Source organism: Podarcis vaucheri, assembly GCF_965113315.1.
Source record: "Podarcis vaucheri genome assembly, chromosome: 2".
In the NCBI taxonomy this organism is placed as follows: Eukaryota; Metazoa; Chordata; class Lepidosauria; order Squamata; family Lacertidae; genus Podarcis; species Podarcis vaucheri.
This window is the reverse complement of record NC_138760.1, coordinates 60,241,944-60,269,539: the sequence shown is the minus strand read 5'-3', so window position 1 is coordinate 60,269,539 and position 27,596 is coordinate 60,241,944. Positions and strand designations below refer to the sequence as shown.

Below are 27,596 nucleotides of genomic sequence, written 5' to 3'. Positions count from 1 at the left end.
TAACAAATTACATAAATAAAATAAAAGACCGACTAATAAGCTGCCATGTATTGAGTTAGATAGACCACTGGGTCCATCTAGTTCAGTCCTGTCTACACTGAACTCCTCTGGTTTCAGGCAGAGGCGACACCAGGGATCGAACTCGCCGCACACGAACCTTTGCATACAAACCCCAAGCCCCCACCACTGAGCTACGGTGTCCCGGCGCGCCCCACCCCGTGCAGCCAGTGACGATCGGAGCGTGCGCAAGAGCTGCTTGGGGGGGGGGCTTTCGGAGTGTCCCACCCCCTCCCGCCTGCCTTATCCTGGCTCCCTCCCACAGCAGCCGCTGGGGGGGCGGAGCCACAGAGCTTATAGACTACGTACGTGCGTGCGTGCGTTGCGTGTGAGAGCAGGACTGCGCGCGCACCGCGGGAACCCGCAGAAATGGGAATCTCGCGAGACGCTTTCCCGCCTCCCCTTCCTCTGGACGGGACAGGATCTTTCGAGATCTCTCTCTCTCTTTCTCTCCCCGGCTGCCTCTTGTAGCGCCCGCCCTCCTGCCCTCCCTTCCCCCTCCTCGCGAGGAGGCAGCCACAGCCGCGCGCGCCGCTGCCGCCGCCACTCATTTAAAACTGCCCGAGCGGCCGCTCTGTGAAGCGAACCGAGAGGCGGAGGAGGAAGACGGGACCTGTCCCTGGCCTGCCTAGCCGGCTCTCGCGGCGAGCTTCCTCCCTTCCCTCGGGGGCCCCTCAGGCCGCCTTGCTCCGTCTCCGCCGCCGCCTTCGCCCCCTTTCGCCGCCTTCGCCCCCCTCAGGCTCAGCATGTCGGTGGTGGGCATCGACGTGGGCTTCCAGAGCTGCTATGTGGCCGTGGCCCGAGCGGGAGGCATCGAGACCATCGCCAACGAGTACAGCGACCGCTGCACCCCGTGAGTAACGGCGGGCAGGGAGGGCGGGCGAGTGTCGGGGGGACGGACGACGACGACGAATGGGGAGAAGGGCTTCCTGGGGGCGGGGGGGGGGAAAGAGGCTCCGGGGAGGGAAGCAGCGCAGTTGCGGCTAACTTGTCACGCCGGATCACCCCAAGGAGCCAAGTATGCGGGGCCTGGAGGAAAGGGCCGGCTCTCATCCAGATTCCCCCTTGCCTTCCCCTCCCCGCCCTCCTTTGTTGAGGTGGGAGAGTCTTTGCACAGGGTCTTTGCGACACCTTTTTACCCCCTCAAAAAAATGGGAAGAAAGCGGAGGCTGAAGGTTTAGTCTATGAGTAAGACGAGCCCCTGCGCCGAGGAGGAGGAGGAAGTGCCTTTCTTTTCCCCACCCCTCTCCTTCCCCACGTGCGTGCGCTAGGGGAAAGATGGTGCATTAATGGTTGGAGGCGACCAGCCGGGGGAAGCTGCGCTACCGCTTTGCGCAGAGGGGGCCAACCGGGAGGAAGCGGGATCTCGTGCTCTGCGTTCGTGGGGTTGCAAAATGCAGCCCATGTGGAAGCGTCATTCGTTGTTTGTTTCGAGAATATAGTTCTGTGTTGCTCCCATACTGTCCTTTGCTATTCTTGTGTGTCTGCTTTAAATGCCTGAAACCATCTGTGAGTTGATAATTGACCTTTCGGATTTGTAAATTTACCCCATAAGGATGGCTTTCTCAAATGGTATGTATATCTCTGCATGGTGCTGATTTGTGGGTCCTTCTGGTGTCAGCTGTGACAGCAGAAGTAAAAATTTCTGCCTATGTATTTGGGTGAAGAGCTGAGAGGCTTGTGTTAAAAACCACAAGTAAAGCTCTCCGCAAAAAGGTGAGGCAGCAAAACACATGCATTATTGGGAAATAAAATTGCAAATGTTGTTGAAGCCAGCACTTCTCAGCTGGTATGAATTCTGAGTTTGCTTGTTTGGTTGCCTTCTCTTGTTGTATTTTTGGGATAGTTTTCTTATGCACCACACACTATGACATTTGTATTGTGCTTTTTTATTGAAAACTCACCAAAGTGTCACATAGTTGTGGCAAGCTTGATTTTCAGAGTGGTCCCAATAAAGGCGTGTCCCATTATGGTATTTTAATCGACCAATATGGCTACCTTTCTTTTTATTGTCTGGTGAGCTTTGATATCTCACCACCAACCATGGTCAAGAATGCCTGTGTTCCTTTGGGAGGAAGGGTAAGATATAAATTGATGCAGAATTCAGTAACCAGGTTGTTCACCGGGGCAAGACAGTTTGAGCATATTACACCAATCATGCCCTGACTTTACTGGCTGCCAGTGAGTTTCTGGGCCCAATTCAAAATGCTGGTTTTGACCTATAGAACCATAAATGGCTCAGGACAACAATACCTCAAAGACTGCCTCTCCCCATATGAATGGGTCTGGATCCAGTGGTCATCTGAGGCATTCTTCGTTTGCCTCCCCCATGAGAAGTCCATTGGGCTCCCCTTTTGAGAAATGCTCTGCCAGAGGAAGTTCTCCTGGTGCCTTCATTATACAACTTTAGGTGCCAGGCAAGAACATTCTTCTTCAACCAGGCCTTTTGCTGACATCCTATATCCTTTTAAAGGTGTGATGGGGAAGGCGTTGCTGGCAGCATTCGAAATGCCCATTGTTCTAGGTGCATTTTGCGACAAGGAATTTCATTAATGTGAGAAGTTTCTGAGCTCTGGGTGCAGTACTGCGCCTAAGATTTCAGATTAAAACTGCCACTGCTGGAACAAAAGAAGGACCTTTTTCTGCCTCCCCACTTCCAGCTACTCTCTGAGGACTAGAGAAGGGACCCTCATAAGAATATTAGGGAGGTAGGCAGGGGAAGTATGGTTTTGGTTTTTGCAGTCCTCAGATGAGGACTAGACCATGTGAAAAATGAATATAAGATTTTAGTTGCAGTTCATTCATTATTAGCTTTGTATTCTTGTTATATAAAAAGTGCCCCTAGACATTCTGTTGTGGCACCCATAACCTAGGTTAAGTTGCCATTTAGCTTTCATAGCAGTTTCTAACACTGGTTGCTGGTTTGTTTTGTTTTTATGTATTTTATGTTTTTAAACAGGTCAGTATTAACCATATATTGCAGATATTATTTGTGAGTGAGTTAGTGAGAATTGACTTGCCTACCTAGTAAGCCTGTAACTGAGGTGAATTTTGAAATTGTGACCGTGGCTCACATCAGCTCTTGGTACCAACTTGCTAAAAATTGGTTTTTTTATCCCATGGGAGGCCAGATGGAAGCTAAACTTTCAGAATGTCAAATAGATTGTCTTAGCTACAGTACTTAGTGAACCAGGAACAGGTATACAGGCAACTCCCTGTTGGCGCGGGGATTATGTTCCGAGTCACTACGTGTGTCAGCCAGTGTTTGAAATTAGCCAGGTAGCTCTCGGCCACTTGCTACCAAGTGAAGATGCCTGGGTGCTACGATGGCACATGACCTGACATCTCCACCATGTGGAGGTGCATGCCTAGGGATCACTGGAACTTGACAGTTTTCACACACTCATACCACATCCTGTAAAATTCTGTCAGTTATAGTTATCCGCACAATCATAATAAATTTCAGGAACCAAAATGCTTTTTCTGTGCAGCCTGAGAGGGAGTAGTGAACAACATTATAGGTACAGTAATTTTTGTAGCTTGTCTTCACTTATCCCACCCCACTACCCTGCTCACAGTTGTGAAGAACATTCATACGTTATAAATGGTCAGTATCATCATTAAGAAAAAGAGGTAGGAATAAGCCAATATTTATGTGTACTGTCCCTGGATAAAGTGACTTTTCTTCAAGTTTTCAAAGTTTTTAACCTAGCTCAAGGTTGTCATCTCAACTAGCCAGATGTTTAACTGATAATCAATCAGTCCATTTGAAAATGCCCCCAAATGGCAACTAGACATTCCATTTTGGCAACTGTAACTTGGTTTAAGGAGTCATTCAGCCCCTAGCTTTTATATCTATATCTGAGTTTTTAACGCTGCACCTGAGCCTCAAGTGACAGCAAAGGATCCAGGAGTACCCCAAGCTACGTACCCACTCCTTCAGAGGGGGCGTAACCCCATCAAGAGCAGGTGACCTCAAATCCATCTGGTCTAGGGAACCACCTGCTAACAGTGCCTCAGTCTTACTGGGATTGAGCTTCAGTTTGTTGGTCTCATTGTAATGGAAATGATGTATCAAGGAACCTAAGAACTTTAAAAGTCTTGTATTCATTTACTTATTTCTGAGACTTTTATCCTATCATTCAGTGTCTGATATGCATTCTGAGGGTGGCATACAAAATAAATACAAGTAAGTTGCTATTAAGCCTTTCTAAAACTGGTTTTTGCAATTAAATTTGCACTTTCTGGTAATCTTTTGAATTCCTAACACTTAAATTGTGGTGAGGAATGGCCTAAATTTCAAGCAAAACAAGGAGAAAGACAATCCAAGTGCAATTTGCTTGAAACAAACTATTCTTAAAGTAGGAAAGAAATGTTAACATCTGATAAGTTGTGATTTATGAACAGTTGAGAGCAATATAGTGTTACCTTAGTTTCTGGGTGATGTCAATGCTTTTTATGGTTTCTGTTTTTATTGCCTTTTATAGTGCACTTGAGGGCACTGCTAATGTTGCATAGTTTATTTGAGTTTGCTACCAAGATGGAGATTGCTGTCTGCCTGGAATTGCTGTTACCAAAATGATGGCACTACGGCGCTATTTTCAAGAGCTAATTTGGGTTTAGGCACAATTTTATTCTAGGATCTCCTCTTGTGAGATACTGTATCCGTCTCAGTACACTGCTTAAAGGGGTTTGGATGTGTCTCATTGTGTCCACATCATACCCTCTGACCACAGTTTGCATGGTGGTCTCTGCAATTAGGGCTGTTGTTGTGTGTTACTAGACCCTTAGTAGGCTAGTAAAAAAATGCTGTTTTTAATGGGCTTTTTGATTTGTGCACGGCTGCCTATATGCGCAGTGCCAGGAAATAATTAAATGATTTGATTCAAACCTTAAAATGGTGGAAGAGAGCTGGAGAGTTCTCATGGTGCATGAGGAGATCCCTTCCCGGAGCCCAAAGAGGACATCAGTGAGGACAGAGGAAGCCCCCAAAAGGAGGCACAGTGGGGCTTTGTTTACACTGCCCAGCCTCCCCTCCTTACTGCTGATGTGTGGGGTTGTGCAGCAGAATGGCCTCCCGCTGGCCCCAGAGCTTCAATTCCAGTTGTGGATATTTTTGGATACAGTGCAGTGGTGCCCTGCAAGACGAATGCCTCGCAAGACGAAAAACTCGCTAGACGAAAGGGTTTTCCATTTTTGCGTTGCTTCGCTAGACAAATTTCCCTATGGTCTTGCTTCGCAAGACGAAAACGTCTTGTGCTTTTTTTTAAAAGCCACTTGAAGAGGCGCAGTTGCGACGGACCGTGCTTCGCAAGACGAAAAACATCGCAAGACGAAAAGACTTGCGGAACAAATTCTTTTCGTCTTGCAAGGCACCACTGTATTTTTGATTGAAGAGAGACAGGGTTTTTAGAGGGTGCTCCCCACACAATTTCACTTATGTGTTTGGGGGCCTGGAATATAACCTCCACTAAGTGGGGTGTCGTCTGTATTTGTCTAGAAGGAACCTTTACTCAACCTGTCCAGATGCAAGACTGGTGCATGTTTAATGTCATCATGGCCTTTGCTGTTAGTCTGACATTGTAGGTTTACCCTGAGAAACAGGTTGGTGGAGGAACTCATCTCTTTTGTAAATACTAGCATTAGTTTGTAAAACTTGCCATGTACAGGAAAAGTATACATTTTGAATATGTTAGTAAATATATAGTGATGAAGTAAAAATGGTTAGAAACATATTAGTTAAAGTAATGTCATCAATACCAGAAAAAAATTGCATGGGCTCAAAATGCATGTTTACAGAACAGACCTTCTGTTTTACATCTAAAGGTTTTTTTCAACAATTATTGAGTCATGCAAGTTATAAATAAAAAGTGCTTTGTTTGCCTGGAACACGGGGGCAGTTCTGGCAAGTGAGGTGTATTCATAGCAATAAGTTGCATGGTTGTCATTAAAACTGATGACAAAACACCCTGACAGTTGTGCATAGGTTAGTTCAAAGGGGACATAAAATCTAATCTCATCAGATAGTGATTTATCCATGACAACTGAGTTATTGTCAGCTCTTCCACCCACAGCCCACCTCCTACTGATCTAGTACAGAACACTGGATTTGTGTGTCCTGCTGTATGCATTAAGCCAGATATAATTTGGGACAGGCCCATGAAATCCCAAGCCACTCCAGATATAGTGGCCTTGGCATGTATGTTGAAGTCCCCCCTAGGCCAAAAGCCCCCAAGGCTTGGTCAGGGAGACTCTTATGCAGCAAAATAGGTGGTATCCTTAACAGAATCTCAGTCCTGTTAACATATCCTTGCCTGACACATCCACTGCCATATTCTGTTTTGTATTACCTGTATAATTACTGTACATGTCCTTGTAATGGCTTGATATTCATTTCCCTTTGAAATGAATCCCCAATTCAGTGGACCTAACTAAAATAGCATAAAAAGCAATATAAATAAGTATGGTATCATTGTTCAAGAATATGCAGATATTGGCCTAAATGTTTACCCATGAAAAGTGTTGCACCCTGGGAATCACTCAATTGAACGATATAAATAAATGTCCTTTATTTTGAATATTTGTATCATAATAAAGCTGTATCTAGTTTAAGGAGGGGTGAGTGGATTTACTACTTCTGTAGCATCAAACATAGTATTATATTAAAATGCAGTGTGCCAGTATCAAGCATATGTGTAAAATCAGGGTTTTATTGCCTTAGTCTGATTGATATATTTTAGAGGGCCATTAATCTGTGTACTTGATAGTTTAGAAACAACAGGCAGCACAGTCTTGCTATTTTGCAAAGTTATTTTTCAGTATTCTTGTGATTTCAATTTTTGAAATAGTCGAATGAAGCAACATCTTTCTACACAGGAACCAATAGTGCTGATATTAACTTGGCTTCACCAGATGGGGCTTTTCTGTCCCTGTTACTTCAGCACTCCCCCAATCTTCAGGAATAGATTTTTGGGTAACCCTTGGGCATGGTGTGGGGGAATCCACCCTTGTGCAAACAGAAGGGGAACTTAGGATCCAAACTGATGATGCAATGAATAATCGTTATAATATGCTTGCTTTAGCAGTCAAAGTTAATCCCTGAGATAAAGGAGACAATAACAGCTTAGAAGAAAGTTGTGGGTGGATTGTGTTAATATTTTAATTCAGAATAAAGGCATTCATAACAAGTAGATGTCAAGGAAATAAACAACTATCTGATTTTTAGAAGACATCTGAAGGCAGCCCTGTATCGGGTTTTTATTTTGATGATGTAGTACGTTTCGAAATATGCTGTGAGCTGCCCAGGGTGGCTGAGGAAACCCAGCCAGATGGGTAGGGTATAAATAATAAAAATATTATTAGTGGCTATATTCCATAGAAGTGATCTATTGGTGGCAATTTTAACTTTACCTAGCTGATAGAAAACCTCTTACAAAAGATCTAGTATTAAAGCAGATATTTGTAAATGGATCCCTTTGATTATAATGTTTTCACATCAGGATAAATTGTTTTCAACCTGTGTCTTATAACTGAACATGTTCTTCTCATTGTAGGTCATGTATCTCCTTTGGACCCAAGAATCGTTCAATTGGAGCTGCAGCTAAAAGCCAAGTAAGGATTATTATTATTTTTGTATTTGGCAACAATTAATAGAAACACCAATATAATAAATAGGATAGTAGTAAAAAAAAACCCCCACACACAAAAATACTGAAAGCAGAATTTCATAATGCAGTTTTATTAAATATTTTCTGCTGGCTGTATTGTTTTGACTTTTTAATGTGTGTGTATGCTGTATGCACTCTGTACTGTATAGCTGTGTTGCATATCATGATAAACTGGCTGGGGCTGATGGAAGTTGGAGCCTAAAATACCTGGAGGACATCAGGTGGGTGGAGACTGTTTTACAAGATAAATTAAAGAATGTGCCTGCTCTTGTTAGGGCAGCGCTAGGGGCCAGAGTTGCTCTGGGGCTTAAGGAGTTACTGAGCCCTTTCCCCACTGAGAAACACTAGTTGTGGCACTAACTTTTGGCAGGTGATTTGGCCTGCTTTCTGAGCTAAAGCAGGAGAATGAGATCTCTGTGCTCACCAGTTCTGTGATCAAACTGTACTAGAGAATTCAAATAGAATAAATCTCATTATTTTACTGATAGAAAGCTAATTGTAAATGTAAATTTCCTGAGGAGCGTGTTAATAGAATTATCAGGAATATGCACAGCTGTCAACTTTTCCCTTTTCTTGCGAGGAATCCTATTCAGAATAAGGGAATTTCCCTTTAAAAAAGGGAAACGTTGACAGCTATGAATGTGTAATGGTAGTATCTTTTATATGCCACTTCCAGTAGATTTTCAAATGGTTTTTGCTGGCTTCTGATTGCTTTTGTGATATCTCTCCCCCCCCCTCCCCGAAATGCACTTGTTGCTTTATATATAACACGGAAGAACAAAATAGCTATAAAGTATGATTCATCAGGAAGTATTAGAAATCTTCTATGTTACAAGATGAAACTAAACTTTTTTTGTTTTTTTTATAGGTAATTTCAAATGCAAAGAATACTGTACAAGGTTTTAAAAGATTTCATGGCCGTGCATTTTCGGATCCCTTTGTTCAAGATGAAAAAGCAAAGCTTGCTTATGAACTTGTCCAGCTTCCCTCACACTCAGCTGGCATCAAGGTGAGTTGGTATGTATGTGTGCATTCAAACACACATACAAATATGCACATTATAGTGCCCCCTCCACGCGGTGATGTTTGATAGAAGTAAAAACAGTAGAATCCTTTTGGAAAATATCGAAAAACAGATATGGATGTGGTTTACTTCCTTTAGATGTTATTCTGATCAACACTAGAAATGCTTAGGGCTTTCTTGAATGTTGCAACATTAAAATGTGTTTGCTTTGTTTTATATTTCCACTAAGGTTATGTATATGGAAGAAGAACGAAATTTCACCATAGAGCAGATGACAGGAATGCTGCTTACTAAACTAAAAGAAACTGCAGAGAACGCGCTTAAGAAACCTGTAGTTGACTGTGTTGTATCTGTAAGTAGACAATATTTGCCTTAGTTTCTGTATGGATCTTTTGTAAATGGAAAGAGTATAATGGAATTTCAATCAAATTGAATGGGCACTTTGTTCCTCTGAATTTGGTTAACATGAAAATCTCCTGACTAGATTTTAATTCCTGTTATTTTAGGAATCTTTAGTTTTCTCTAAGTTGCAACCAGATTTCTTTGTGCTACTTAAGAGTACAATTAGGCAAATATTTGATCTAGCAAACCATTGTTTAAATTATCACATCTCGTCTAACATTATTGATAAGAGTTCATCTGAGACGGTCATCAATGTTGAACAAGATGACTCACCTTCATTACGTAATAGTAATAGTAGGGGAAGGAGAGGTGCCATTTACAAGTTTACAATTGGTCTGCAGATATGGCAGGGGCAGTTGAATTGCAGCTGGAGCTTCTGGGAAAGGCAAAGGAATAAAAATGCATTTTGTCCATTCAAAGCTATGTGGAGGTCTGCAGGCTCTCCGCTTTTCTGGTGTTAGGAGCTCCCAGCAAGGGCAGAGCCAAAGCTAGCCTTTAATTTTCTAATTTAGAGCTGGAAGGGGGATGTTATGCTATGGAATTCACATGCCCCACGTTTAAGTTTGGAATTTCAGAAGTGCAGCATGTAGTCAAGTACAAAACTTACATGGAAGGAGGGTCCTTGTCCAAATGTTTGGCTTCCAAGAGCTGCCAAACTCTGTGAACCTCTGCTTAATATTGCAGCTTCCGTCAATATTATTCTGGAAACCAGCCTGTGTGATTTCACCCTGTAGTAAAGAAGTGGGTTTGTTTGGGGTTTTTTAAAGTTAAGAATTGGTATGTTAATGTTCAAAGAAATGACTAGTGTTTTACTAATGAAAAAGTATTATTATTTATTAAATTTGTATACTGTTCTTCATCTGAAGATCACAGGACAGTTCATAACATAAAAATACAAACGGAACAGAAAATACAGAATAAAACAAAGAAACCAATAACCCCCTCCCACAAACACATTATAATGTGTTACTGTTACTGTAAACTGCAGTTTAGTTTAAAAATATGTACCCCAGAATTTGAAAAACTTTTTGTTAGACTTTGTTTTGGAAAATTAGTTTCTGTAAAAATATGCTTTTGTCTCTCTTTCAGGTTCCTTGTTTCTATACAGATGCAGAGCGGAGATCTGTGATGGATGCTACACAAATTGCTGGACTCAACTGCTTGCGATTAATTAATGAAACTACAGCAGGTGACTACTTAATTGTAATAAATACAGTGTGATGGCTGTTCCCATAAAGCTTAAATCGTTCAGGTTCTTTTGTATTAGGTTTGAAGGGTTCACCTGCTTTATTGTTGGTGTTGAAGGGTGAAATAATTTCCAGACACTGGCTGAAAACTTTAATTTTTGACTTGGGGCTGGCTCACACATGAATGACCATCACTTGCTTACTCGACTTTTTATGGCTATTTCTGTAGAAGGGCTTTGAGTTGGCACTGGGTGAAATGAAAGTTCTGTCTGGTAATAAAGCTTTGATGGCTTATTCATACATGGTCATCACTTGATGACAGTCAATGCAAGGTGAGCATTCGTATGTGAACTTGTTCTCTGGATGCCCCAGAAGCATGTAAGACATGCTTAGATTAAAAGATTTGAGGAAAACAAATGCTTCTGTTTTGTAGTTTTATTTGGAACTTTGCAAAGCAATTAATATTAAGACTTGTTTGATAAAAATAAAAAAAGCATCCAGAATCCCAAGGAAATCTTTATGGAAGCATCTAATGAGTTTATAGGGTAAGGATGGGGAACCTGTTTCCCTCCAGATGTTTCTGGACTACAACTCCCCATCATACTTGCTGGGGTTTATGGGAGTTATAGTACAACAGTATCTGGAGGGCCACGGGTTCTCCACCTCTGTTATACAGAGCATTTGTGCTTTGATAGCTTAGCTTTCTAATACTTTGCAGCCATATAAAATTTTATTTTATTGTTGCAGCTACATAATTGGGAAAAATCATTTTGTTTAAAAATAATGTATCTAGCTAGGAATGAAAATGTATTTCACTCATAGTGAACTGAACTCTCTCTAGTTGCTCTGGCATATGGGATCTATAAACAAGATCTGCCTTCATTAGAAGAGAAGCCCAGAAACGTCGTGTTTGTTGACATAGGCCATTCGGCATATCAAGTTTCAGTATGTGCATTCAACAAGGGAAAATTAAAGGTAAGTAAAGCTATGCACTTATTTTAATAATGGAATATATTGATTTTCTGGTATACAAAATGTTCGAGTCAAGAAGCATTGCTATGTCAAGATAACAAACTGGGTCATTAAATACATGTAATGTTCTAGTAGTTGCTGCTCTGTCATCACTTCTGCAAAAGAACACAAAGGTGTGATGGATCAGGCCAGTATTCCATCTAGTCCAGTATCTTTTTCTCATGGTGTTCAAGCAAATACCTATGGAAAGCACAACAGCACTTTCCCCTCCTGCAGTTTCCAACTACTGGGATTCAGAAACATATGGTCTCCAGCAGTGGCATGTATTCTGCTTAAAAGAAAACTCATGAAAGGTGTTAAGTTTTTTTGTGGGTTTTTTTTGGTAGATAATGCATTCTCCACAGATGAAGTCAGTCCAGTTTTTTCACTGCGCCTCTTACGGTATCTCATCTTTCTTGTAAAGATGTCTGGATTGACTCCAGTGTCAGAAATGCACTGTTTGCACAGGCAGTCATAAAGTACTCCTCTTAAAAGCGGCAGTGAGAGAGGGTTCAGCAGCTGGTGTTCAAGCTAAACTTTCTTCTCCCTGCCCGCAGTTATTACCAGAGCACTACTCAATAACCATATTGTAATCCAGCGGTTTTCAACCTTTTTGAGTCCACAGCTCCTTTGACCAACTACATTGTTTCTGTGGCACCCCTGTGGGGCTCAGGAGCCCAGTTATGTCACCCCTTGCTTGCAGAGCTGGAAGCTTCTCACCCTTTTTTCAAACACCTTCCCTTGTGGCGTCTTCCCTCAGCACCCCGACCATCATTCAAAGCACCCCAGGGTGCCACGGCACACTGGTTGAAAACCACTGATCTAAACCATTTGTGAGGGTCACCTGAGAAGTGGTGGATAAATAACAAATATGTAATGTTCCATTGCTGTTCAAACCTGTCATATTCTTATTCCCAAAAAAAATTTCATCAAAAAATATGTAACACACTTTGCACACAACAATGTGTAGGCAACTGCTTCATTGCCTTGTCAGAACAACTCAGTAGCGGTTCATATATAGAGGGCTATATATTCCTTCAGGGGTTCACCCATAAAAAAAATAACAGCTGATTGGATGGCTAACTTCTGTGCCTTCAGTGACTCACACGTTTAGTTTAGCTATCATTTCAAAGAATGTTGGTTTTGAAAGGTCTCTGAGTCTGGGTGAAACTTGGATGCCTTCCCTGAAGAGGTTCTATGAAATAATGGTAGCCACATTAAATGTATGAATGGCAACTTAGAGTTGTATGCAGTGAAGCCATCATTTTTGAACAAGGACTTCCACTTGCACAACGAAACTTCTTCATCACTTCTCCCCCCGTGCCCTCAAAATCTGTTCTGGGGGTTCCCCCAACTAACTGAACCAGATTTGGTGGGGAGGAGAGGGAGGGGAAATTCCATTGTGAAATTGGAAGTCCTTGTGTGAGTGGGTTGACTTGGCTGAATATGACTTTGTGGTTGGCCAGGTTGCATGCTGACACAGACGACATGGAAGTGGATAGGCTGGTGTAAAGCTTTCAACGTGCTGGTAATTTTCTCTCACACCTGAGCGTCCTGTTAGTGGTCTGTAAATAGTAGGGATGTTGTATAACTGTTTAAATCCTTCGAAGACAGAGGTCCTCTGGCTGGGGCGGGACGATATGGGATCGAGGGGGCAACTCCCATCTCTTGCGGGGGTGCAATTAGTGCCAGCACCATCCGTTAAGAGTTTGGGTGTAATCTTCGATACCTCCCTCTCTATGGAGGCGCAGATTACAGCTATAACAAAGGCGGCATTTTTTCATCTCCGCCAAGCTAAGCAGTTGGCCCCTTATCTCTCTCGTCCTGACCTAGCCACTGTGATCCATGCGACGGTCACCTCCAGACTGGATTATTGTAACTCGCTCTACGTGGGGCTGCCCTTGAGACTGACCCAGAAACTCCAGCAGGTGCAGAATGCCGCGGCGAGACTCCTTATGGGGTCTTCGCTGCGAGAGCACATTCATCCGGTATTATACCAGCTGCACTGGCTCCCGGTGGAGTACAGGATCAGGTTTAAGGTGCTGGTTTTAACCTTTAAAGCCCTATACGGCCTAGGACCCTCGTACCTACGGGACCGCCTCTCCTGGTATGCCCCACAGAGAAACCTACGGTCTGCAAACAATAACATCCTCAAGGTCCCAGGCCTCAGAGAGGTTAGGCTGGCCTCAACTAGAGCCAGGGCCTTCTCGGCTGCGGCTCCAACCTGGTGGAATGCTCTGTCACAAGAGACTAGGGCCCTGCGGGACCTGACATCTTTCCGCAGGGCCTGCAAGACAGAGTTGTTCCGCCAGGCCTTTGGTCAGGGCGCAGCCTGACTCCCTCCTCTGGCAACCTGCACAGAATTTTGCTTAATTGGTTGCCATATTTGATTTAATTAATTTTTATAATGAAATATTTTTAGATTTTGTGATCATTTGACTGATTATTTGATTGTTGTTAGCCGCCCTGAGCCCGGCTTCGGCTGGGGAGGGCGGGATATAAATAAAATTTATTATTATTATATTATTATTACAACGTTCTGTGTTACAATAAGCAATAACAATCATTGTGATAATTTCTAAACCAGGCACTGATTTGAGTGAAATGCCAGTTTGAGCTAATCAAATCATTAGTGATTTAGAATATTGAAAAGTAATCGTATTTAACTGAGATACTTTATGCCTTCTCTTGTAAAGGTTCTTGCAACAGCATTTGACACAGTACTTGGTGGCAGGAAATTTGATGAAGTATTAGTAAATTATTTTTGTGAAGAATTTGGAAAAAAATATAAACTAGACATAAAGTCCAAAATTCGTGCACTGTTGAGATTATCTCAGGAATGTGAGAAACTGAAAAAGTTGATGAGTGCAAATGCTTCTGATCTGCCACTGAACATAGAATGCTTCATGAACGATATTGATGTCTCTGGAACTATGAACAGGTAACTTATTTTAATTCAGTGTATTCATTTTTTTAATCATATGAATTCTGAATGTCTCTGAATGTCTTTCATAGCTAAACCAATGAAATTGCTACTAGCCAGATGGGCAGGGTATAAATACATTATTATTATTATTATTATTATTATTAGTAGTAGTAGTAGTATTTATTTATTTACATACATATAGCAAGATGTGATTTCCCCCCCCCCCCAACCCACAATGTACTTGGGGATATTACTAATTCAGTGCTTAGATTACCTAAAGCAATAGAAACTCATTCCATATTACAGATTTAAGATAATAGAAAGAGGAATGTTTGCCACAACCTGTTTTCATCATGGTCGAATATGTTGGATGCAGCTCTCTAACCCTTTACTAGAACTGGGGCTGAAGCCTGGAATAGGTGAAGTAGTAATAATCTCAAAAGAGGAGGTGGTTTCTGAATGCAGACTTAGAATTTTTTTTCAAGAATAACAAAATTTATAATTGACAAGTGCAAATATGAAAGAAAATATGTGTAAAACGAGCTTAACACTACAAAAAATTCTGTAAAGTATATGCTGGGTATGATGATAAATGTTAAAGGTGTGGATCACCAAAGGGAGATATGAACCACATTTCGTGGTTGTGGCCAGTGATAGACACTTTTGGGGGAGGAACTGATGAATCTCACACATGAACCTGGAGCTAAATGATTAATTAGTATAAATTGATTTATGGGGTGTGTGTGTGTGTGTGTATGTATATATATATATATATATATATATATATGCAGGTTTTGGTGTCTTCGGGTGTCTTCCCGTGTAAGAGTCGGGGTGTCTGTGCGACGTTTCGACAAGGTCTCACTCGTCATCTTCAGGCTGGTGCTTTCGGCTTCTTGTTACTGGAACAGAGCTCTGTTCCAGTAACAAGAAGCCGAAAGCACCAGCCTGAAGATGACGAGTGAGACCTTGTCGAAACGTCGCACAGACACCCCGACTCTTACACGGGAAGACACCCGAAGACACCAAAACCTGCATTCCTGTACCCGTGAAAATCTACGAAAGCATATATATATATATATATATAGTGAATTATATATTTGTAGTGTTACAATTTAGTAGAATCCTGTACAATAAAAATAAATATAGGATAATATCCAATGCTGGTAATAGTAAGAAAGAGTGTTATTGGAATCAATAGATTTAAGTAACTTAAGATAATTGATTTCAGTAAGTGGGTGTACTTGAATATGACATACCATACTGTCCCAAATATAAGCCGCACTTTCCCCCCAAATTCCGACCATGAGAAGTTAAAGTGCAGCTTATATTTGCAACCTTGCGGTATGCAACCAGGAGCGTGACTCTCCCCCCCCCATGCAGCCAGGAGCAGCGAGGAAGGGACTGGCTTATATTTAGGGTTTCTTTTTCTTTTTCTTTTCTCCCCTCCAATTTTAAAGGCGCGGCTTATATTCGGGCCAGTACAGTAATCAATCACCAATAACTGTAAAATTCTTAACATTGCTGCTACTTCAAAATACACGTGGTGTCTGTACCCCTTTACGTGCAACTTTGTAAATTTTGGAGAGGCAGGATTTAAGAGGCTGCAGGAAACAACTATATTTTATTTTCATATTTTAACTTACCCACAGGAGCAAATTCTTAGAGATGTGTGATGACCTCTTGGCTAGAGTTGAACCACCACTTCGCAGTGTTTTGGAGCAAGCTAGTAAGTGCCACTTTAGCTCAAAGATTAAAATAAATAGGAAAGGATTACACAAAGTAGTATAATATATAGAGGATTGGTACATTGAGTGTTCTATAATAAAAGCAGTAATCTTTGTTTTAGATGTCTTGTTAGCTTTTTGCTAGGCTGGCTTTGTATCCTCAAGGTAATGTTGTGGTTAACTCATTTTAGAAAACTAATAATACATATATTAAGTTTTTTTTTTTGTTTATAAGATTCTTTTATGTTAGAACAAGAGTTAAACTTAATATAGACCAATTGTTCTCTGAACTGTTGGAACAATAACTCTCTTAGCCATGAAGTCCACTTTCATTGGCAGCTGCTGCCCAGTTTACAGTATGTGAACAGAGACTTTCTTGGTGCTAATGAGTGGATCTAGCTGGGGTGTTTCAGAGGTGTTCATCTTCCACTAGGGAACCTATTTTCTTTGGAGAGACAGTAAAGTAAAGTTAACTTGATTTGTGTGTATCAAGTATAGCTGCAATTCCAAAATGCACTTGTAACTCACATTTCATCTGGTCAGATTCTTCCAGCTCAAATGAGTTCAGACTTTGAATGTCTCAAGTGTCTTTTCTCTTTACAGAGTTAAAGAAGGAGGATATCTATGCAGTAGAAATAGTAGGAGGGTCTACAAGAATACCTGCTATAAAAGAGCGTGTCAGTAAATTTTTTGGTAAAGAGGTCAGTACAACTCTGAATGCTGATGAAGCTGTCACCCGAGGCGCTGCCCTGCAGGTAGGAGCCACTCTTGGAATATTGTAGACCTTTATTCAGTGTTGCTTTGATCCTAGTTTCTTGACTGTTGAGACCTCTGGGTATAGGGCGGTATATAAATAATAATAATAATTAATGTTGGAAGAAGTATTCATTTAATTGAAAGGTAATACATTTATTTCCTACCTCATCAAGTGTGTTGTGTTGTGCGTGTGGTTTGTTTTTAAAGGATGTGCTGCTCAGGACACTACATGCTTTTTTGCAGCTGAAATCAGGCAACTTTTTTGGATTTTCTTAAAATCCAATGTCTCTCAACAGTTAGACTACGTTTTTGGGAATGCAATACAAATAGAATCTACTTGAAAGTTATTTTGAAATCCTAGCTTAAAGAGGTCCACTGAACCACAATAGCAGATAGACATTGTCAAATCAAATTATATGGGGGGGGGTAATAAACCATCAGTGCTTTTATATTACAGCTGACCTGTGCTTTAATATTGCACAACTTATTTTAATGTTTTTTCCCCTTTGCAGTGTGCTATTCTATCCCCAGCTTTTAAAGTGAGAGAGTTTTCTATCACAGATTTAGTGCCATATCCTATATCTTTGAAATGGAATTCCCCAGCAGAAGAAGGACTAAGGTAAATATTTAACACTTTAAAGTGCTTCTGAAAGACTAGCTACTACTGTCATACCTAATTTTATACTATATTATGTAGATGTGCATATGGAATATTTGAATACAAAAACTTCAATCTCAGTTGTTTGGCTTATAATGAAACATGCAATAAGTTTATTATAAATTGCTATGATTGTTGTAGGATATAACATACGTTTTCTGGGTCCACTAAACATAACTGCCCCTGTCTGAAATGGCAGGGTAGCATGTTCTTAAATAGTTTATATAAAGATGTACACTCAAAATAACCTCCCTTCCTATAGTGATTGTGAAGTCTTCCCAAAGAATCATGCTGCACCATTTTCCAAGGTCCTGACATTCTACAGAAAAGAACCTTTCACGCTGGAAGCTTACTATAGTTGTCCTAAGGAATTGCCTTACCCAAATCCTGCCATAGGTATGTATGCATAAGAAAGTAATGTTGACTTTGTAATATCACTGGAGTGAGAACCTAATTGCCAGTTTCCCTCTAATTAATTCTGTTGGTGAGATTCTTTTAATATTACTGCAGCTTCCATTGTGCCTAGGATTTGAATGTGTAAAAACGGGGAACTAATGTAAATATTAATTTGGTGTAAAGATGCCTACTAAATGGAAAGGTAAAAGCTATGGAAAGATGAGTTTTGGAACCAGTTTTGTACTCTGTTGGGGATGGGTAGGTGTTGAGTGCATGCCAAAATCAAGCTTCTCACTCAAATCACAAAATGTTTTGCTACTATTAAAATAGAACCACATGCTTGCTGTTAAGAACCACCTTAAAATTACTGAATTTGCTTATAATAAAGTTACTTATTTTCCTGTTTAGCTCAATTTTTAGTTCAGAAGGTAATTCCCCAGAAGGATGGAACCAGTTCAAAAGTTAAAGTTAAAGTCCGAGTAAACATCCATGGCATTTTCAGTGTTTCAAGTGCATCACTTGTAGAAGTTCATAAATCCGAAGAAAGTGAAGAGCCTATGGAAACAGATCAGCATGCAAAAGAGGAAGAGGTAACTTCTGTTCATTGTCATATGCCCTTGTTAGCCTAGCTTTTAGCAGTACAGTCGTACCTCCGCTTATGTATCCCTCCGCTTACATAAACTTTGGGATACGTAAGCGGCAACCCCAGGTTTTTGCCGCACGCGCAGAAGCAGTCACTCCAGTTGCGGAAACCTCGGGATCCAACCAGAGCTCCAGAACGGATCCTGTCCGCATCTGGAGGTACCACTGTCTCTTACCACTGATACGGGTTGTCCAGAATAATGAACTTTGCAAACACAGGATTTGAAACATTCCTTTAACAAGGAACGCTGAAGTTGCTGACAAGTAACTTTGACTGCGTCTTCACATGTTCAGTGAAATAGACTATGCAGCTGTCCCAACAACATAAATACATTTAGGAAACTAGAATGTACCTACAGGGATGAGGAACCTGTGGCCCTCCAGATGTTGCTGGACTGCAGCTCTAATCATCTCGTAACCATTGGCGCTGATGGGGATTGGAGTCCAGTAAAGGCCCATGTTCTCCCCATCCCTGATGTACATTTTTTAAAAAAACAAACAAACCCTCAAGTTACTTGTAAATAGTCTTTAAAAGCCAGAAGAACATATGTTATTGTCAAACGTATTGTGCTCTTGCTGAACATTACTGTTAGGGGTATGTGCTGTCTCTGAACTTTAAAGTGCTTAGAGAATTTGCTGAGAGAGGACTTTGACAAGTGAGAGAGCCTTTGCAGTATATGAGAAGTGAGTTCCTCCCTTTGCTCTGAAATGGAGAGCTTTTCTGCCTTCCTTTAGTAGTGGAAGTGTAGAAAGAAATGCACTACAAGGACATGAAAGAAATTCAGTTGGCTTTGTCAGTCACATTTAGTAAGATCTGTTTCCTTGATCTATATTCAAAGCTTTATTCACTAATTTCAGAAGATGCAAGTAGACCAGGAAGAACAACAGAAGGAGCAACAGAAGACTGAGGAACACCAGCAACAAGCACAAGCTGAAAACAAGACTGAGGCTGAAGAAATGGAGGTAAAAATTGTGTGTTAAACTAAAATGTGTTGACCAATAGCCTCCCTATCTTTGTGAGAAAGTTAGAACATATGCTAGACTAAACAGGCATTTTCTCTGTTTACATATTACTTCAATTATAAAAATACTTAACAGGACACAGGTAGCCAAAGGGACTTGAATAACAGTGATTTGTTTTAGTGTTGAGTTCTTAGTGAGAATGCTGGTGCCCAACATAAAAAAGCTTCAATAAAAAGAACTTGAAACAAATGTCTAGAAGCCACAATTGATTTGTCACGGTTTCTTTTTCTGTTTTGAATTCTGTTTTAATGCAGACAACTCAAACTGGATCAAAAGAGAAGAAAACAGATCAACCTCCTCAGGCTAAAAAAGCTAAAGTAAAGACTACGACCGTTGACCTTCCTATTGAGAATCAGTTGGTGTGGCAGATAGGAAAGGATATGTTGAACTTATTTATTGAGAATGAGGTAAGCACTAATGTCAGTGGAGAAAAGTTTTTTACAAATTACTGGTGGTTGATGCTGAGGTGAGGGGATCATGTAATAAATCACAAAGGCACAAAGTAACCTTATTTAAATTGAAATGAAAATGTAATAAGTATGTTTCTGACAGGGCAAAATGATCATGCAAGATAAACTGGAGAAGGAACGGAATGATGCCAAGAATGCTGTAGAGGAATACGTTTATGAAATGAGAGACAAACTCTGTGGCGTGTATGAGAAATTTGTTAGTGAAGAGGTAAGTGCTTCTAAAAACAAGTGCCATGAAAGTTAGGATCTGACCTGTTCATCCAGTATCAGCATTGGTGGCTTACATAGCCCACTAATCAGAGAACTTTCTCTATAAATCATTGATGGGCAACCTCTGCCATATTGGCTTAGTTTTCCCCAGCATAGGTCCTAATTTGGCCAAGAGGTGGTTCCACCAAGTTATGCCTACCTGCTACATACAGAATGTCATGTGAGCTAAAGATTCATATCACTTTAGTTAAGCTGAAATGCATTGTTCGGTAAAAAAAAAAGTACCCACAATTTGCTTTATTTAAATTTTTTCCTAGGATCGTAATAGTTTCACTCTCAAGTTGGAAGACACAGAAAACTGGCTATATGAAGAGGGTGAAGACCAGTCAAAACAGGTTTACATTGATAAATTGACAGAATTGAAAGTAAGTGGGACTTCAGAAACTGTCAAACTTGACTTAGCTGAAACCTGATACACAAGGGTCTATCTGCAATACATGAATGCTGCTTGTGCATTGTAATTACCGTGGGAAAACATTCTGGTGGCTGGGGTGGAGAGTGAACTAGCTGTGCTAGGATTATACAGGCTCATCCAGGTTGGCCAGATTGTATACAGCATCCCTCCCAACATTTTAGGAGGGCAGTTCAGGGTACCCTTTCCTCGCCTGCTCCCACTCCACCTACCTTTCTCCAGTCATCATCCTCCACAGCACCCATCCTGTGCCATGTTGGCAGAAGCAGTGCAGGCCTGGCCGACCTTTCGGCAGGCCACACCCAGCCTGCACTGCGTCTCTTGATACGGCGCAGATCCAAGCACCCATCTTGGGATTGGGAACAGAAGCCAGGGCGGCTTCTGCCAATCCGTCATGTGCCAAATAAATCGGGACACTTGAGGGGTCTGATACAGTAAACCTGCAACTTACACACATTTAACTTGTGTGCATTCAGCTTTGTGTGCATGGTGAAAGACACAAGGTTGGATTCAGTGAGTGGAGTGACATTAGCAATCCCACCCACAATTGAACCCAGTGTGTTTTGTCTATATGCGATTTTTGCTTTAGGCACGATCTGTAGAACATAACCCCTGGGTAAGTTGCAGGCTTACTGTATAATTGTTAACTTTAACATGTAAATTATACACTTGTAAAGCAATCACAACAAGCATCTTGAATCACCAGCTTTCCTTACAAGATATTATATTTAGAGCTTTTTTTTCTATGTTGCTACTACAGTTCTCTTCAATCAAGACATAAGCTGCTTTTAAAATTAATATGCTGTGTCTATCTTCAGTCCAAGTGTAACTCATCTTACAAGTGTGGTTCAGATCAATAACTGTCTTGGTAAACTTTTCTTCAGGCTGTGGGACAGCCTATTCAGGTACGATTTCAAGAATCTGAAGAAAGACCAAAAGCCTTTGAAGAACTTGGAAAACAAATCCAACTCTACATGAAAGCTGTTCTTGCTTTTAAAGCTAAGGTATCTTTATCTTTTATATGATGTTAGTATTTCAAAATTGTCTTAAATATTTTCAGTAGTGAACTTTAAGGCAGAAATCCTTTTTCCTTTTCAGGGCCGTATACGATAAATTTTCAGGTGATGGCTATGCTTGGAAATTGTAGTCTCTTCCTCTAGCAAACAAGCAGATTTTACTGCTTATCCTCCCTCTTAACTTGATATGTTTTAATCAGTACAGCATGATATAGTGCTCTTTGTTTAGTAGACCACCAGGATTCATTCATTCAGATTATTTTGTCAAACTGAGGCTAAAGTTTTTTTATGATTTACCAAAAGGAGGAAGTGTAGAATAGCATTACTCTACAAAGTCACATTTCACTACTTAAAATTTTAGGATGAACAGTATGACCACTTAGATCCTGCAGAAGTGGCCAAAGTGGAGAAGAGTGCAAATGATGCAATGGAATGGATGAACAACAAACTCAATCTTCAGAACAAGCGAAGCCTGTCTTTGGACCCTGTTATCACAGCTAAGGAAATTGAAGCAAAAACAAAAGTAAGTAATAAGTTTGAAACTGCAGGGGAATGATGAAGTTAAGAACCTAGGGAGCTGCCGCCTTATATGAAATCAGATCATTGGTCCCATTTAGCTCAGAACTGTCTGTACACAGATTCTCTCAAGCATTTTGGACAGCAGTATTTCCCAACTTTACCTGGAGAAGCTGGGGCATTTGATATGCAAAGCAGGTTCTTTACCACTGAGCTACAGTCACTCCCCATAAATTGAGTTAAACTAGTGTTGCACAGTGCCTTTAATTAGTATATTGATATTCTTGAATTTTCTACAACTGAGAGAATTGCAGAAATTATTGTACATTCTGATTCAGTTGGTCCATTCACATATAGTTTTTCAACTGTTTTCTTAACCTTATGTTATGGTTTATTTATCGACCACTTTTTGTCCCAAAGGCCTCCAAAGCGGAGAACAATGTATTAATCCATATCCTGCCCACTGCAAACATACAGCTGCTCCAGCTTCTCCCCTTGGAGCAAGCCAACACACAACTATGTTATTATTTAACAAATTCATAAACTGCTTCAGAGCATGAAGTCATCAGTGTAGAAGATAAAAATGGAATAAAGCACAAAACCACAAGCTCTAAAAGCAATAAAAAGTATAACGATCTAAAAACAATAAAACTATCTCTGCAGACATACAATTAATAATCTGTAAAAGAAACCACTCGCCCACATGGCTCCTTCACACTTCTCCCACCCCAAAGGAGGCACCCAAAGCTGGTGGTGACCAGCTGCCAATTGTGACCTCCAAAAACTAGGTTTCCCTGCCTTCCCGCTCCCCACCCCAAAATGTATTGCTGTGGAAAGTTCTTAGGTGTCACCGGCAGTTTGCCGGCAAAACCTTCCAGCCACTTCAGGCTGTTTTCCCCCAGGTACTATAGAAAGAAGCTAGGGAAGCTAATGTTGGTATCTAGCTGCCAGCCATGGTCCTGCTACTGCTACATTTTGGAGAGCAACCTTAACATAACTTTACTTAATTTCCTAGTGTGATGTGTTCTGGTTCTTTCATTTTAGGAACTGATCAGTATGTGTAATCCTATAATCAACAAACCTAAACCCAAGGTGGAACTTCCAAAAGAGGATCAAAAGCCAGCAGAACAGAATGGTCCAGTAGAAGGCCAGGGGGATGGCTTCGGAGCGTCACAGACTACAGAACAGAGTACTGATTCAACAGCCCAAACATCTACAGAAAAGAAACTTCCTGAAATGGACATTGATTGAATCGCAGTTCCTTGTTTATATTAGAAACTACAATAAAGCTTTAAGTTTGTTAACTTTATTATGTTCTGAGTATAAACGGGGAACCAAGTGAGAGCTGCAGCTTCTCACACTAACTCTTTTTAGATCAGATTGGTCAGTGTAAAGCATCTTGACTCTTGGGTAGCTTAATTAAACGGTCAGATAGGCTCGCTCTTTTACCATGACTTTAAAAGCCCACCAGTAACCACTTAGATTTGCAGTCACAGGTGATCATTTTAAAAGTGTGAGGATAACAGGAAGATAATTTTGTTCTAATCTGCCACTAGGTTTCTGTTGTGAATTGCAGCAGCTGCATTTATAAGTATTGATAGACAAGTTCCAGAAGTGTTTGCAGTTCTGGTTTTATTGCACAAGAGTAATATAGCAAAATACAAGTTTGTGATCTGTCTACAATTACAGAGGCAATAATGGCATGTTTCCTAGCTGGAAGTATAATTCATTTCACATTGTGCCATTGATAAGTTATGTGAGGTATATGGCGCCATGGATCAGATTACATGTTTGTGCTAAATTCAAAGAATTGAAAAGGCTGGAGTGTTTTTTCCAGTTCATGTCCGCACTCCATTATTGATGTCCTGGGCATTGTATCAGATTGTTTATCTGATATGCAGAGTAGCAAATATATACCTAAACCTGCTATTAGATATGCAAAAATGTATACTCATGGTAAAGTCGCCCCAGCTATATGAAATGCTGTATAAATTTCTGTCTCTAGTTGAAGTAGTTGCTTATGCGGGGGGAAAGAGGATACTGCTTGCTGTCCACACTTCTGGATAATTCTGATTGTTAACCCTGAAGAGGATATTTGCTTCCTTCATTTTGGAAGTGCTTAGCTTTATCTTCTGGGCAAAACAAGAAGTCTGACAGTTTCTCTCATGTGCTCCTCTACACTTTGGCTGTTTTGCTTCTAGTATTGATAATTGTCATATAAACTTGTATGTGTTGAAATAGGAATGGATACATCCATACACATTGCAAGAAATAAATGCACTGGATTGTACTGGATTTTTTAAAAACCCATTTATTGGTGAAAGACACAGCTTGGATTCAGAAATCTGCCAACAAAAGGGGGTGAGCGGAAGCCCACTTTACTGTTCCCCTGAAGTTCGGAGAATCCTGATAAGTGGTGTAAGGGGGTATTGCAGAAAAGTGAGCAGGTGCAGGGTCCTTTGGTCCTCTAGGAGGGGGAGATAATTTTGGGAAGCTGTAGGGACTGGCAACAGGAGGCAGGGGAAGAAATGTCAGCTTCTGCTTGCCTCCTTCTATTGCCAAATCTCTCTCTTTTTTTTAATCTCAAGAAATCTATGAGTTGAGTCCAGTCTTTTTGCAAATAGCTTCTTGTAAAGCAAGAAAACACTACCACACAACTGAGGTGGATTGTTTTAAGAAAGTAATGTTCTTTCATCAGTTAAGTCATACCTTAAAATCACACATGGATCAAACAATCGGTTCCGTTAGTTTAGACTAAACTGGTACTCTGCTACAGCAAAGTATTGTGTGCTAGTATCAAAGTGGTTCTTTAACATGCAGAAGTCCATTTTTTACCTCTGGAAATATCCAACTTTTAGTTAAAACAAAAATCATTGATTATGGGCTAAGAGAAGACTCCAGAGATCACCTTGAGTCTAAATGACAACTCAAAATATTATTGCTGTTTTTTTTTACCTGTTCATCAACTGCTGCCTGTAATTGACTGGGCAACCCTTCTACTGAAATAAAAGCTTTAGGTCTATGATGCCCCATTGTTTTGTCAGCTTTTATTTCATCGGGGGGCGGGGAATAGTGCAAGTTTCCTTAAATCTGAAAAAAAAATTGCTTTTCACTGTGCATGAAATGATAATCATACTGCTGTACATCTATACAAATATTTAATCTTACCATATTTATGTATGGGCTTGTATGTAATGTTAGAGCTAAATAGGGTGTGTTCTTCCCAAGTTTTTCAGAAATTTGGAAAGGGTGAGAGGTAGAACCAAACTGGAATGAAGGGGAATATTTAATGTGGGGAAAGACAGCATATGCAAGGGAAGAAAAAGGTGGGAGTATAAATATACAAGGTGCTGGTAGAAGGAATGGGAAGTCATGGGGAATAGCTGATATACAAGGTTGCAGCAATAGAATAAAGCATCTTAAGGTGTAAAGGTTTGCTTAGGAACAGTATGCTGCTTTCAGTATGTTGCTTAAGGCAAAAGGAGCAAAAAAAGGGGGGTTTCCTCTTTATTTCAGAAATGTTTTTAGGTGCAGGGTTAATATTTGTTCATCAGTGATCCAAAGCAGTCATTCCAATAAAATTCTGGTGGTGAGAATCCTGAGGGCATGAGGTTTACAGTAACCCAATGGCAAAAGTTTCCTGCAGTCAGCTGCTTCTCCTATGGAGAAATAGTACTAACTGAAATTACATCTATTTCCACAGATCCTTTTGCAATGAAGTCCATCTCATTCTTCCCACCTTTTCAGTAGTATTCATTTCATTACAACTACTGTATGCATCTGGTGTTTTGATACCCTTATAATCATCTGTGGAGAAAAATGTTAATCTTGGACAACAAAAACTATGATGCAGTTGTATCCTGCACTAGATAACCTGACCACTATTATACGTCCCATTTTGCATAGAGAGAAACAGGACAGATGTGTGAATGTTGTACTATGTTTTATACTAGCCTTCTAAAGGTGTGTGTGCGTTGAGGCTGATACATGCCTAATGCTCTTGAGTACACCTATTACATTATAAGCAGACTATTCCCACTGAAATTAATAGACCTGTTAGTCATGTCCATTAATATTGAATATTCTCTGAATATGGCTAATGGACAGAAGCCACTGAAATCTGTGGACCATTTCAATAGATCTATAATATCAGCATATCTTTCCAGGGACAGTCTCAGAATTACAGAAGCTGTCCCTGTTTCTGATGTGATCCCAGAATGTCGGTGTTTTCCTTTTTCCTCCACATCTCGGGAGAAGAATTAAAAGTGCAAAACTAGGTCCTGTTTATCCTGAAAATAAAATCCCTGTACCAAATTAAATTGTGAAGCTGGCATACAAAGCCCTTCCAATAATTTTGAAGGAAAAGGTTACGAATCCACTTTAAATTATTTCATTGCAATGCTTCAGCAGCCAGCCATTTCTCTGGAAACACACGGAGTGTTTATTCCTTTACTGTAAATGGAGTCTTACACTGTCTTTACTCAGAAATAAGTGCCACTGTTTTCAATGGAGCTTATTCACAGGTAACTGGGTCAAGACCAGGCAGCCTTACACTGCACTCTGAAGCATTTTTACTTAGAACTAAGTCACACTAAGTTCAATCGGATTTACTTTCTGGCCAGTCTCACAGTTTCTATTATTACTATTATTAATAATAATAATTACAGTATATCTCACCTCCTCCCCTGTCAGGGACTCAAGGCAGCTTACTGCTAAAACTTTATTTCATTCCATTCATTTGTGGAAGATGTTAAACACGATCCCTTCCCTCGCACATTTTTTTCTTTACAACAACCCGGTGATGCAGAGCCACCAATATAAATGTGTATATGACGTCTTACGTGGTGCAGGCGATCAAACGCACGAGAAGCTTCCTGATGGAGAATAGGTAAAGGGACCCCTGACCATTAGGTCCAGCGGCGCTCATCTCGCTTTATTGGCCAAGGGAGCCGGCATACAGCTTCTGGGTCATGTGTCCAGCATGACTAAGCTGCTTCTGGCGAACCAAAGCAGCGCATGGAAACACCGTTTACCTTCCCACTGAAGTGGTACCTATTTATCTACTTGCACTTTGACGTGCTTTCGAACTGCTAGGTTGGCAGGAGCAGGGACCGAGCAAAGGGAGCTCACCTTAGGGATTCGAACCGCCGACCTTCTGATCGGCAAGCCCTAGGCTCTGTAGTTTAACCCGCAGCTCCATAGGATGTTCCTATTTTCATCAGAGAAATGTTGGGAGGGTATGTGGTATCGCCCTGCGATTAATAACAGTTTAGACTGCAGTTCTAACCCCACTTGCTTGTAGGGTATAAATCGTACCGAATTCAAAGGGAATGACTTAAAGGTGCTTATGATGCCACGATCGCACCTTTCAGCAAATTCAACTGTTTTGTTGGCGAAACGCAACGTCACAGACCCGGATCTCCATGTCGCGCCGTAATC

General features: G+C 40.8%; 1 protein-coding gene and 1 long non-coding RNA gene across 2 annotated transcripts; one reads left to right on the top strand and one right to left on the bottom strand.

Moving 5' to 3' along the window:
- Positions 1–407: 407 nt before the first annotated feature.
- On the top strand, positions 408–25,184 carry HSPA4 (heat shock protein family A (Hsp70) member 4). The gene is made up of 19 exons (XM_082212174.1): positions 408–910; positions 7,611–7,668; positions 8,593–8,733; positions 8,978–9,100; positions 10,240–10,339; positions 11,179–11,312; positions 14,045–14,289; positions 15,924–16,000; positions 16,602–16,753; positions 17,267–17,373; positions 17,675–17,808; positions 18,217–18,398; positions 19,309–19,413; positions 19,728–19,880; positions 20,026–20,151; positions 20,471–20,578; positions 21,510–21,629; positions 22,003–22,164; positions 23,202–25,184. Exons 1-19 carry the CDS (start codon positions 804–806, stop codon positions 23,406–23,408), a joined length of 2,541 nt encoding a protein of 846 aa, XP_082068300.1. The 5' UTR covers positions 408–803; the 3' UTR covers positions 23,409–25,184.
- On the bottom strand, positions 24,860–27,040 carry LOC309526271. The gene is made up of 2 exons (XR_014216699.1): positions 26,835–27,040; positions 24,860–25,816 (listed from the first exon to the last, which is right to left on the bottom strand). It is a non-coding gene; the product is annotated as an uncharacterized lncRNA (long non-coding RNA).
- Positions 27,041–27,596: the final 556 nt, after the last annotated feature.